At 37.4% G+C, this 14,098-nt stretch overlaps 2 protein-coding genes across 2 annotated transcripts; one reads left to right on the top strand and one right to left on the bottom strand.

Moving 5' to 3' along the window:
- The first annotated feature begins 1,703 nt into the window (after nucleotides 1-1,703).
- LOC122914021 (olfactory receptor 8D1) lies at nucleotides 1,704-3,140 on the top strand. The gene is made up of 2 exons (XM_044260664.1): nucleotides 1,704-1,726; nucleotides 2,210-3,140. The coding sequence occupies exon 2, from the start codon at nucleotides 2,214-2,216 to the stop codon at nucleotides 3,138-3,140; it is 927 nt and encodes a 308-aa protein (XP_044116599.1). The 5' UTR covers nucleotides 1,704-1,726; nucleotides 2,210-2,213.
- An 8,189-nt stretch (nucleotides 3,141-11,329) lies between these two features.
- On the bottom strand, nucleotides 11,330-12,526 carry LOC122914020 (olfactory receptor 8D1-like). Its single transcript, XM_044260663.1, has one exon. The coding sequence runs from the start codon at nucleotides 12,500-12,502 to the stop codon at nucleotides 11,561-11,563; it is 942 nt and encodes a 313-aa protein (XP_044116598.1). The 5' UTR covers nucleotides 12,503-12,526; the 3' UTR covers nucleotides 11,330-11,560.
- Between the last annotated feature and the right edge of the window lie 1,572 nt (nucleotides 12,527-14,098).

Below are 14,098 nucleotides of genomic sequence, written 5' to 3'. Positions count from 1 at the left end.
TGATTTAGCACTGTGATATTATTGATAGTTTCACCAGAGGATTAAAAGATAGTTTCTCAATGGCATGGAGGTTCCTTAAAAAGTTGAAAATAGAACTACCCTATGACCCAGCAATTGCACTATTGGGTATTTACCCTAAAGATGATACAAATGTAGTGATCCAAAGGGGCACGTGCACCTGAATGTCTATAGCACCTATGTCCACAATAGCCAAACTATGGAAAGAACCTAGATGTCCATCAACAGATGAATGGATAAAGAAGATGTGGTATATATACACAATGGAATACTATGCAGCCATCAAAAGAAATGAAATCTTGCCATTTGTGATGATGTGGATGGAACTAGATGAATTAGTGAAATGAGTCAATCAGAGAAAGACAACTATCATATGATTCCATGATATGAGGAAGTGGAGATGCAACATGGGGGGTTTGGGGGATAGGAAAAGAATAAATGAAACAAGATGGGATTGGGAGGGAGACAAACCATAAATGACTCTTAATCTCACAAAACAAACTAAGGGTTGCTGGGAAGAGAGGGGTCGGGAGAGGGGGGTGGGGTTATGGACAATGGGGAGGGTATGTGCTATGGTGAGTGCTGTGAAGTGGGTAAACCTGGCAATTCACAGACCTGTACCCCTGGGGATAAAAATACATTATATGTTCAATAAAAAAAAAGATACTTTCTGATTTTGTGCATGTAACCAGACTCTGACTGTCCTATACCTCATGTAAATCTCTTCCACATCTCAGATTCTCAAGTTACCCTTAGAACTTCATTTTCTCTTAAGGTTCTCTAAATTTCACTTCTCTAAATTTCATTTTTACTCAAGACTGAGAATCTAGAATCTATAAATTAAAAACACCAAATATATGTGGCTATTTAAAGATTTTAAAATGTATACAGCAATGATACCACAAATAAAATCAATTCATAAAAATGTATTTTTAAAAGTACTAGAATTCATAGGACAGACAGATTAATTTAAGAATAAAGTAACAACACAATAAGCAATTTACAGAACAAGTTCAAAGGACCAGTATCCTATGAAAATGTGCTTACATCCATTAGAAGATGGATGACTCATCATGTAACTTTCAACACCTTGGCAGAAACAGGTAATACATATTGCTAGTGAGGATGCAGGAAAAAGGGTACTCATGTATTGCTACTGAAAATGTGTATTATTATAGTTTCCTGGAAATCAATGTTGTACCATTTATATAAAGTAAAGATTTATAAACTCTTTAATCCATAAAGATCTCTCCTGGAAAATTATGTCATGGAAATAAAACACTGGTGTGTGTATGTGTATGTACATTTTTACATGACAATGTATTTGAGAGTAGCAGTTTTTTTTTTTAATTTTTAAATTTTTAAAATTAACATATAATGTATTATTAGCCCCTGGGGTACAGGTCTGTGAATCACCAGGTTTACACACTTCACAGCACTCACCATAGCACATACCCTCCCCAGTGTCCATAACTCCATCACCCTCTCCCTATCTCTCTTCCCCTGGCAACCCTCAGTTTGTTTTAAGAGTCTCTTATGGTTGTCTCCCTCCCGATCCCATCTTCTTTCCTTTATTCTTTTCCTACCCTCTAAACCCCCCACATTGCATCTCCCCTTCCTAATATCAAGGAGAACATATGATAGTTGTCTTTCTCTGATTGACTTATTTCAGTAGCAGTTTTTTTTTAAATCCAGAAAAAAGTTAACAGTTGTCAAAAAGATGATGTAATATTTAGTGATATATCTGCATCACTGAATATTGTATCACTGTTCATGTTCATCAGTTGTCTTGGAGGAATATTCTAAAAGTTTTTTTAAGTAAGAAGGAAAGATGCAAAAATAAATTGTGTGTAATATTATCCTATATTCTGAACAAATGACAAAGTGTGTGTGTGTGTGTGTGTGTGTGTGTGTGTGTATAATATTATATAACCACATAGAAAGTTAACTGGGGAGAAGTTAATTAAAGGCTCTATGAATGCAAGGGGGAAACAAAGGAAAAGAGAAAGTGTATACTAATATAAAAATAGTACATGGTGCTTTAGGGAGACAGTACCAGGGATAATGAGAGCTATGATTCAGTCTTTGTCCCTGTTGACTTTTCCTCTTGCAAGTCTGGTTTTGTTTAGACAGAGAATAAAGATCCATTTTAATATATACTTCTTTTCCATTTCCACAGAGATCTCTCAAGAAAAATGGTTGCAGGAAATCATTCCACAGCAACCAGTTTTGTGTTAGTGGGTTTAACACAGAAGCCAGAACTCCAGCTGCCTCTCTTTGTCCTGTTCCTGGGAATCTATATAGTGACAGTGGTGGGGAACCTGGGCTTGATTCTCCTGATTGCGGTAATCCCTTTGCTTCACACCCCCATGTACTACTTCCTCAGCAGCTTGTCTTTCATTGATCTCTGCTACTCCTCTGTCATTACCCCCAAAATGCTGGTGAACTTCTTAGGGAAGAAGAATATGATCCTTTATTCTGAATGCATGGCACAGCTCTTTTTCTTTGTGGTTTTTGTAGTGGCTGAGGGTTACCTCCTGACCGTGATGGCATATGATCGCTACGTGGCTATTTGTAGCCCACTGCTTTACAGTGTCACCATGTCCTCTTGGGTCTGCTCACTACTCGTGCTGGTTGCCTTCATCCTGGGCTTTCTCTCTGCCTTGGCCCATACAAGCGCCATGATGAAACTGTCTTTCTGCAGATCCCACATCATCAGCCATTATTTCTGTGATGTGCTTCCTCTCCTCCATCTCTCCTGCTCCAATACACACCTCAATGAGCTTCTGCTTTTTATCATTGCGGGATTTAACACTTTGGTGCCCACCCTAGCTGTCTTCATTTCCTACACCTTCATCTTTTGCAGCATCCTTCGCATCCGATCCTCAGAGGGCCGGTCCAAAGCATTTGGTACTTGCAGCTCTCATCTCATGGCTGTGGGGATCTTCTTTGGCTCTATCACTTTCATGTATTTCAAACCCCCATCTAGTAACTCCCTGGAACAGGAGAAGGTGTCCTCAGTGTTTTACACCACAGTGATCCCCATGCTGAATCCTTTAATATACAGTCTGAGAAACAAGGATGTAAAGAAAGCATTGAGGAAGGTTTTGGTGAGGAAATGAGCCTTGCTTTTGGAGGCAGGAGAAATGAAGGTTCAACAAACCTTCATTTTTCCTTGTTATTCTGTTGTAATATGCATACTACCTGGACTTTTAAAATATTTCCCTATCACATGGAAGGGATGTCCATTATCACCACTGCTATTCAACATAGTACTAGAAGTCCTAGCCTCAGCAATCAGCAACAAAAAGAAATTAAAGGCATCCAAATCAGCAAAGAAAAGGTCAAACTATCACTCTTTGCAGATGATATGGTACTATATGTGGAAAGCCCAAAAGACTCCACTCCAAATATGCTAGAACTTGTACAGGAATTCAGTAAAGTGTCGGGATATAAAATCAATGCACAGAAATCAGTTGCATTTCTCTACACCAACAATAAGACAGAAGAAAGAGAAATTAAGGAGTCAATCCCATTTACAGTTGCACGCAAAACCATAAGATACCTAGGAATAAACCTAACCAGAGAAGCAAAGAATCCATGCTCAGAAAACTATAAAGTACTCATGGAAGAAATTGAGGAAAACACAAATAAATAGAAAAATGTTCCATGCTTATGGATTGGAAGAACAAATATTGTGAAAATGTCTATACTACCTAAAGCAATCTACACATTTAATGCAATCCCTATCAAAATTTCATCCATTTTTTTCTTTTTTTTTTTAAAGATTTTATTTATTCATTTGACAGACAGAGATCCCAAGTAGGCAGAGAGGCACAGGAGGAAGCTGGCTCCCTGCCAAGCAGAGAGCCCCATGCGGGGCTCAATCCCAGGATCCTGGGATCATGACCTGAGCTGAAGGCAGAGGCTTTAACCCACTGAGCCACCCAGGCACCCCACCATCCATTTTTTTTTTTTCAAAGAAATGGAACAAATAATCCTAAAATTTGTATGGAACCAGAAAAGACCTCAAATAGCCAGAGGAATATTGAAAAAGAAAGCCAAAGCTGGTGGCATCACAATTCCAGACTTAAAGCTCTATTACAAAGCTGTCATCATCAAGAAAATATGGTACTTGCACAAAAACAGACACATAGATCAATGGAATAGAATAGAGAACCCAGAAATAGAACCTCAACTCTATGGTCAACTAATTTTCAACAAAGCAGGAAAGAATGTCCAATGGAATAAAGACAGCTCTTCAACAAATTGTGTTGGAAAAATTGGACAGACACATGCAGAAAATTGAAACTGGACCATTTCTTTATACCACACATGAAAATAGACTCCAAATGGATGAAGTACCTCAATGTGAGAAAGAAATCCATCAAAATCCTTGAGGAGAACACAGGCATCAACCTCTTTGACCTCAGTCATAGCAACTTCTTCCTAGGAACATCGCCAAGGCAAGGAAAGCAAAGGCAAAAATGAACTATTGGGATTTCATCAAGATCAAAAGCTTATGCACAGCAAAGGAAACAGTTAACAAAACCAAAAGACAACTGACAGAATGGGAGAAGATATTTGCTAATGACATATCAGATAAAGGGCTAGTATCCAAAATCTATAAAGAACCTATCAAACTCAACTCAACACCCAAAGAACAAATAGTCCAATCAAGAAATGGGCAGAGGACATGAACAGACATTTCTGCAAAGACATCCAGATGGCCAACAGACACATGAAAAAGTGCTTCACCTCACTTGGCATCAGGGAAACACAAACCAAAACCACAATGAGATACCACCTCACACCAGTCAGAATGGCTAAAATCAACAAGTCAGGAAATGACAGATGTGGCAAGGATGCGGAGAAAGGGGAACCCTCCTACACTGTTGGTGGGATTGCAAGCTGGTGCAAACACTCTAGAAAACAGCATCAAGGTTCCTCAAAAAGTTGAAAATAGAGCTACCTTATGACCCAGCAATTGCACTACTGGGTATTTACCCTAAAGATACAAATTTAGAGATCTGAAGAGGCACGTGCACTCAAAATGTTTATAGCAGTAATGTCCACAATAGCCAAACTATGGAAAGAACCTAAATGTCCATCAACAGATGAATGGATAAAGAGGAGGTGGTATATATATATACAATGGAATACTATGCAGCCATCAAAAGAAATGAAATCTTGCCATTTGTGACAACATGGATGGAACTAGAGTGTATTGTGCTTACTGAAATAAGTCAGTCAGAGATAGACAACTATCATATGATCTCCCTGATATGAGGAAGTCGAAAAGCAGCATCGGGGGTTTGGGGGGTAGGAAAAGAATAAAGGAAAGAAGATGGGATCGGGAGACAAACCATAAGAGACTCTCACAAAACCAACTGAGGGTTGCCAGGGGGCAGGGGGTAGGGAAAGGGTGGTGGGGTTATGGACACTGGGGAGGGTATGTGCTATGGTGAGTGCTGTGAAGTGTGTAAACCTGGCGATTCACAGACCTATACCCCAGGGGCTAATAATACACTACATGTTAATAAAAAATAACAACAACAAAAATACTTCCCTATCTAGGGGACCCTGGGTGGCTTAGTCATTGGGTGTCTGCCTTTGGCTCAAGTCATGATTCCAGAGTCCTGGGATCAAGCCCTGTATCTGGCTCTCTGCTTAGAAGGAAGCCTTCTTCTTCTTCTCCCACTCCCCCTGTTTGTGTTCCTTCTCTCGCTGTGTCTCTCTCTGTCAAATAAATAAATAAAATCCTTTAAAAAAATAAAAAATAAAATACTTGCCCATCTATAATTGATTCCATTTCCTCAATGAAATAAAAAGGTGTTTAGTATAACAGGTTTTAGTGTTCTTATTTTCTGGGCAGGAAAACTAAGGTTTAGATAGTTTTATTTATTTATTTATTTTTTACTTACTGTGATTAGAGTAGTAAGCCATTAACGAACTTCACATTCAGATTAGATTAGAATGGCATGTTTCTTTTAATAAACATAAGGGGAAGTTAGTTAAAGAGAAAGAAGCACACTATGACCACGACCTTTACTTCTTCTGACTGCTACCCTGTGGCTCTCCATACCTCTTCCCCATGACTTGTCTCAGCACATTCTTTCTATCCTTTTCTCTCAAGCTCTAGCTCAAGGGATGCCCCCATAAATCAGTAAGGACCATGGTGGTGTAGAATATGGGGGCAAACTTCTCCTGAGCCATGTTGCTGCTACTAGAGATTGCTTCAAATGCATAAGTATGATGGAATCATAAAAGTTTCCAGCAGCTGTAAATGAGAAATGTAAGTACTAATCTTTGGACCTGCCTGCCCCTGAGGGTTTTCAAAGAATGTTGGAGAGGGGCACCTGGTGGCTCAGTCAGTTGAGCGCCCAGCTCCTGATTTTAGCTCAGGTCATGAGCTCAGGATGGTGGGACCGAGCCCCTCTTGAGGCTCCGTGCTCAGTGTGGAGTCTGTTTGCCCCTCTCCCTCTGCTCGTGCTCTCTTTTTCTCCCTCTCAAATAAATAAATAAATAATAAAAATCTAAAAAAAAAATTAAATCTTCTAAAAAAATTTTTAAAAAGAATGTTGGAGAGCATGAAGTTGTAAGAGATGATGATGGTAGCTGTTGCCAACAGATTGAATTAACCTAGAGGTATCATGAAGAGCTCGTTTAGGTAGGTTCTGGAGCAGGAGAGCTTCAGGAGAGGAAATATGTCGTAGAAGTAATGCTGGATGATAATACCCCACAAGAGGAAAGCCTGATCATGGAGATCATGTGGGTACAGCTCCTAACGCTGCCACCATATAGACCCCAGTCATCAACACATTGCATATCTTTTGGGACATGATGACATTGCAGTAACTACTCTCTCCTTCAGTTTATCTACTGATTGTTTTAATATCATCAGATCTGTTTTAATGCTGCACTTCCTCTTCAGTGTAGTGAAAGTTAAAGAGACAATATATAGTGGTATCCTCTCGCATTTTTCAGCACAACCCATTTCCTGGCTCAACAATCTAGAAAAACACAACAAACAACAGAAACACTTACTGAAAAACAAAACAAAATTTCCTGGCACATTACACAAGGAACAGATGACAGCATTTTATTTTTTCCAGACAAATCCATTGATAACTTTTTTAGAATTGCTTCATTTTTATAAAAGTAACTCATACTTATTTTAATTATTTTTACATTAATTAATTATTATTTTAATTTTTTTGTTATATTCAGTTAGCTACTGTATAGTACCTTATTAATTTCTACTGTAGTGTTCAAGGATTCATTAGTTGCATATAACACCCAATGCTCATCACAACACACACCCTCCTTAATACCCATCATTCTGCTACCCCATTCCTGACCACACCTTCCCCTTTGAAATCCTCAATTTGTTTCACAGTGTCCATAGTCTCTCATGGTTCATCTCCCTCTCTGATTTCTCCCCCTTCATATTTTTAAAAAGACATTCAAATAAGATAAAAGTAAAATAGAAGAGCAGTAAAAATTATCTCACATTTTATTACACACACAAGTAAAATATCAGTAAGTAATCATATATACAGGGATAAATAGCTACATAGATACACAGAAGAACAGACCAAAATCATTTTATTGAAATGGTTTTGTGCTTCACAAACTTTTATAAACAAAATATTATATAACTTTTCTTTTTTAACTTTATTTTATTTTTTCAGTGCTCCAAGATTCGTTGTTCATGCATCATCATCATAAAAGAAGCAAAATAAGCAATTTTAAATGGAAGAAATTGCTTAGTCTCTGATCATTATAACCTATATGATATTCCCATGATGTTATGGGAGTTTCATGTCTCTGCTGAACAAGACACCTAACTGTCTCCTTAGAAAGAGAAGAGGTGTTCTTGGGTATGTGCAGTAGTCCTTGACAAAAAATGGTCATTTCATCTGTGTTGTTCACTTTTCTTACTTTCCTTCCTTCCTTTATTTTCTCTGGAATGGTTGAAGTTGCCATGTGGTATCTTTTCATTTGCTCATTCCCAATGTAGATAGTTCTGTATCTCTCCCATATACATAATGTATGAATTCACATGGATTCCTCTTCCAGATCATCTGAGAACTTATTCATTTCCCCCTTTGAGATGTAATTTAAGTAATTTGTTACATTTTATCCACTTTTCTTTAACATGGGAGTAGGGGGCAGAAGGAAGAGACAATTTTGTGCTTCATATTTGATGAACAGAATTTTGTGCTTTTTCCTGAGATTTTGTTTCATGTGTTGAGTCAGAATTTACTCCACCTACTCAGAGGAGGTTATGCCCATTGGGATAGTCTTAGAATTTAGCTTATTGCTAAGTTTGAGTATGGAGCTCTGGAGACTTTGCTTCCATTAAAAAAGCACTTCTTAAATTGGAGCTTATGGGTCTGAACACTTGGATAGGAATTTTATTTGAACTAATCTCTAATTTAAAATTTAACATTATCTTCAAGTCAAAATCTTAGTAACCGATCATGTTAAAATATATAATTATATATGACTTTGTTATCAACAGAATCACACTTACTTTCCCATCGCATGAAGTTGTACGTATGTCAAAAGGGTTCTTAGGATGAAATGGAGTACTGATCATGAACATTTATAACCATCACTGCTTCAAATTATAGTAATTATTAGATCTGCTACCAGATCCTGTGATTTAATTCTCTAATAAAGAAATCACAAATATATTTTAAATATTTTGATGTCAGTAGTTTAGTTTATTATAATGTTTAATCATATGTATGTTATATAGTTAGAAATACTATTCTAAGAATCTAATTCTTCATCTGGCCACCTAAATTATCTCTGATCCAAAAAAGGATTAGGAAACTCTACATTAAAGAGACTCTGGATGGGTTGTATGTTGCATCACTTCTTAATCTCTTCCACATATGTAATATCTCTTACTAATGGGGATTTGTAGTCTCAGTCGTAAGAGGAGGAGGAATATAGATTTGTCCTCAGAATCAGTCTATTCACCATAAAATGATGACATTAGTAAAAGTTCCCAAACTTTTGTGAATACAGCAATTTCTATTACTACCATATTTTGATGTTCATTTCATAGATTTTTTTCAATTTATTTATTTTCAGAAAAACATTATTCATTATTTTTTCACCACACCCAGTGCTCCATGCAAGCCGTGCCCTCTATAATACCCACCACCTGGTACCCCACCCTCCCACCCCCCCGCCACTTCACCATGAGAGACTATGGACTCTGAAAAACATTTCATAGATTTTTAAAAAAGGAAGCTTTTTTATATTTTACTTATATATTTATTTCATTTTATTTATATTTATATTTAGATCAGTAATTCTGTAATTTGTGTTTATCGTCCTTACTGGCAAGTGAAGTTCACTTTTTGTTTCTTTCTTTCAATATTAGGTAAATGGACACTAGGGAATTTAAATTGTCCTCATTCTTACATGTGGGGTTGGAAGGGATGTGGAGACCTATGAGAGAGTGAGTATACAGAGTTGGGGAAACATAAACTGAGAAGAAGGGAAGATGGAGGGGAAAGAAGAACCTTTCTGAGTCTCAGGTTTTATCACTAAGAAAATGATAAGTTGAATTAGATATGCTTCACTACCACTAGAGATCTGCATTATTTTTCTGGAATTTTCTGCATATCAAGCTTATTTAATAAACTAAGTAGGAAATTTTGAAGTGTCTAGTTAGGCATAGAGTAGGAACCTAGAAAACGTCATCTCCTTTATCTTCATATAATCTAAATCAGGAAAATAACTTTATAAGAATTCCTTCAGTTCTTGGGGCACCTAGGTGGCTCAGTGGATTAAGCTTCTGCCTTTGGCTCGGGTCATGATCCCAGGCCCCTGGGATCAAGCCCCACATTGGTCTCTCTGCTCAGCGGGGAGCCTGCTTCCTCCTCTCTCTCTGCCTGCCTCTCTGCTTACTTGTGATCTCTGTCAAATAAATAAATAAAATCTTTTTAAAAATGTACATACATGCATATATATACACATATATACATGCAAGTGACATTATTAAAAAAAACAACTCCTTCAGTTCTTTACTAATACAAAAATGACCAAGACTACATAGAACTACTGTTGGTGATTCTTATATAATTCAATTATTACTATGGTCATTGCAATATTATAAGTTCCTAATTATATAATTTCTTATAAATTTACTCATTGATATTGTTTTGTGAAGAGCTTTCCCTTTTCTACTATGTTCTATTTTATAGTCATTATTATTTTTATATCAGTAAGGACCTATAGATTTTCATAAGCCATTTTGATGTTCAAATTGTCCTAAATTTGTCCAGAAGAAGCTCTTACCTTTTAACGCATTTCCATAAATTGGGGCACTTATTTATTCTATGGAATACTAATATATTCTAAGCTCATCTTCAATTTTAGGCCCCACCTTGGAGTTTACCATTTCTTCATGAAGTTCTGGTTTTTCTCAGTGGAGTGTGATAGTTAGAAATTGAATAATGGGCATAAAGTTTGTTACTTGAATTTCATTGTTTCTAGGCCCATCCAGTTAAAAGTATAAGAATAATCTATTATTATCTAATTATCTAATAATTATCTACTAATCAGTTCAGGTCATTCTTCTGTTCAAACCCTATTCAACGGGAGAAAATGTTCCCATTGAAAGATAGAAATTTTGTTTGTCTGGCTCATAGCTGCCCAGCAAATATTATTGATTGACTGACTAAATGAATGAATTTTAATGATGTATTGAGGTTCAGGGATTATTTTGAATGGTGGGAGAATTATAGTGGATAATTAAGAGAGTCATCCATAGGGAAGTCATCTTGAGATTCAACAGAAAAGAGTCAAAGTATGCAGTAAGTTGGAAAGAAAACATGTAAATTAAAATCATAGTGAAAACTAAAAATGAGAAATCATTTTGTCCCTTTCTGCCATCCCCCCACCCAGCCTTCACCCCATTTGACACCTCCACAAGACAGATCTTATTTTCAGTGGTTCTAACAACAGCTAGAAGTCTTATGAAAATATTATTTCTTCTTGTTTACTAGCAACTGGATTCCCTTCAAATTCTACTAAGAAATGTCTATTGCTTCTGTAACCCTCTTGTGTGTTAATATACAAACTCCTGAGGGCATTTACACATTCAGCCATTATTAGACATTACAACTTTAAAATACAATGAACTGAACATAATAATAATAAAAATAATAAATAAATAATAATAAAATAGATTTGATTAGGAAATTTCAGTTTAACAAGGACAAATTATAGAAAGGAGGTTTCTGATATATATGTATTTAAACTGGGTAAGAGTGTAGATGAGGAAGTCTGTTTCCTGAGTGGCTGGACTAGACATAGTAAAAGGATACTGGGTGTTGGGAGTAGGGGGACTAAAGAGGAAGGGATGATCATCCCTCCCCCCAAAAAAAATCATTCAGACCTTTTAATTTAAGATGGTTCTTGGTTTGAAACTAATTTCTTACTCTTAAAAATAAGAAGAAAACTTTAGATAAGATCTATGTTCAAAGCTGCTGGGTCTTTTAAAAAGTGCTATTTTCTATGTTGACCAAGAAAGTAACCCACCATTTAGAAATTTTTTAAGGGATTCTTTGACATCCTTATTCCTAAGGCTGTAGATAAGGGGGTTAAGCATGGGAATCACTGTCGTATAAAACACAGAAGCCACCTTCTCCTGTGTTATGTCACTGGTAGATGGTTTAAAATACATGAAGATGATTGAGCCGTAGAAGACCCCAACAGCTGCAAGGTGGGAGCTGCAGGTACTGAAAGCTTTGGACCTGCCTTCAGCTGAGCGGATGCGTAAGATGCTGGAAAGAATGAAGGCATATGAGATAAAGATGGCTAAAGCACATGCAAATACATTGAATCCAACCAAAATCATCACCAAGAGTTCCTTGGTGTAGTCTCTTGAGCAAGATATATTCAGAAGGGGAAGGATGTCACAGAAGTAATGGTGGATGACATTAGTTCCGCAGAAGGTTCGACTGGATATGTAGCTGGTGTGAACCAAGGCTCCAAAGGCGCCCACTGTATACACACTAGTGACTAGTAGAAAACAGATTCTTTGGGACATGGTGACATTATAGAGCAAGGGGTTGCAGATGGCAACATAACGATCATACGCCATTGCTGTCAGCATGTAGGAGTCATCAATGCCAAAGAAGCAGAAGAAAAAGAGCTGAGTCATGCACTCAGGGAAGGAGGTGAGATTCTTCTCTGAAACAAAGTTCACCAAGAGCTTGGGAATTATGACAGTGGAGTAGCAGAGATCTATGAAGGACAAATTGCTGAGAAAATAATACATGGGTGTGTGAAGCTGAGAACTAATTCTGATTAAAAAGATCAAGCCCAAATTTCCCACCATGCAAACCGTATATATCAATAGAAACAGGAAGAAGAGGGGGAGCTGGAGTCCTGGCTTGTCTGTTAACCCCTCAAGGATAAACTCAGTTACCAAAGAATGATTTTCTGGGTCCATCCTTCCACTTGTCAAAGGCTGAGGGGTTCAGGGAAGAGGTTCTTATTAGACACACGTTGTCATCTGACAGCATTTGGTAATCCAAGATCTGATGAATGATGTGATTTCTAACTGACACAGAATTTCCAGAAACTGAGAGACCAAAACCGACTTTCAGTTAAAGCTTTTATCAAGAGGTTGATGGTTCATTTGGCTTCAGTGTTTATTACTCCTATGTGACATTTGGAAGTAAAACTCATTTCGTCTCCACAAATTGAATTTCAGACTCTTTTAGCAATGAAAAATAACCCTTGTGTTATTCAGTCACCTTTAGAGAAACTATACAGAGCTGCTGCCAGGGTTTGCTGGTTTTCAACGCACAGTAACCTGTGTTCTCCTCTGATGTCTCAGAACTTAACCTCTCTCTCACTGGCATCCCATTATTTTCTCCTTGTGGCTTTGGTGTCTTCAACTTGCTCATTCAGTCCCGGACCCAGTCTCACAGAGCGTTGGTTTCTTCCAACCTTTCCATCTCTGCTCTGAGTTGCTGGTTTTGACTTTGTTTCTTCTACCCATGTTATTACCCAGATAGGAGAGGGATGAAGGCATGCTGGAGATGGCGGGAACAGGGCAGTGCTAGAAGGGAAGCTGTTGTCATGGGCTGCAGGAAGAGGAGAACAAGGAACAGTTAACGTAAATGTAACTTGCATTGCATTTACTGAGCTTGCATTTACTTGCATTTACTGAACCCCTATCATGTGGTAGCCACAATATTAAGAACGTTTTATTTACAATCTCATTTATGCTATATAACAACCCCATGACATAGATACTGTTATTTTTTTTAAGGTTTTATTTATTTATTTGTCAAAAAGAGAGAGAGATTTATTGAGAGCAAGTGCAAGCAGGGGAAGTGACAGAGGGATGGGGAGAAGGCTCCCCATTCAGCAGGGAGCCCAATGCAGGCTTGATCCCAGGACACTGGGATCGTGACCTGAGCCAAAGACAGACAAATAACTGACTCAGCCATCCAGGCATCCCTAGATGCTGTTATTATATCCATTTTGTAGATCAGTTGAGAGGCAAAGAGATTAAGTAAACCCATGCCCTAAGTCACCAAACATGAAAACAGACCTTTTCTGTATTTTACAAATGAGTTTATGTAAATATTCCAAGCTTACACAACTAGTAAGTGTTAGAGTCAGAACTCATATATTTGCCTGTTTTATTACAAATAAAACAATGTCCCCTGTGAACCAACTTTTTTTTCTGAACTGAGTACATTATTATAACCTCTGTACAGCTTTAATTATTATGCTACTTTTATTATTATTACTGTTCCATCCCTTTCTCTGATGATTTCTTCCTGTTGTTAATGAGAGAATATTAGAGTAGTGTAGCTTCTGTATTAGTATATTGTAGCTGTTGGTAAGCACTTAAAGTAGTCCGTCCTCATGCGTAAGTGAGATGGTTATGTTCTTTCAATAGCTTTAAGGTAGGAAACAGCAAAGATTTGTATGTGCAAACTTACACACACATACACACACACACATACACGTTATTCTGTACTAAAGTGATTCCCAGTATCCCATTCCAAAAAGTATAAACTTCTTAGAT

This window comes from Neovison vison, chromosome 7 (genome assembly GCF_020171115.1).
Source record: "Neovison vison isolate M4711 chromosome 7, ASM_NN_V1, whole genome shotgun sequence".
Taxonomy (NCBI): domain Eukaryota; kingdom Metazoa; phylum Chordata; class Mammalia; order Carnivora; family Mustelidae; genus Neogale; species Neogale vison.
The sequence above is the reverse complement of the archived record's forward strand: the minus strand, read 5'-3'. Positions and strand labels throughout refer to the sequence as shown.

Bases quoted from the DNA above. Each gene is read 5' to 3' on its own strand.
- LOC122914021 (XM_044260664.1), top strand. From the start codon at position 2,214: ATGGTTGCAGGAAATCATTCCACAGCAACCAGTTTTGTGTTAGTGGGT.
- LOC122914020 (XM_044260663.1), bottom strand. From the start codon at position 12,502: ATGGACCCAGAAAATCATTCTTTGGTAACTGAGTTTATCCTTGAGGGG.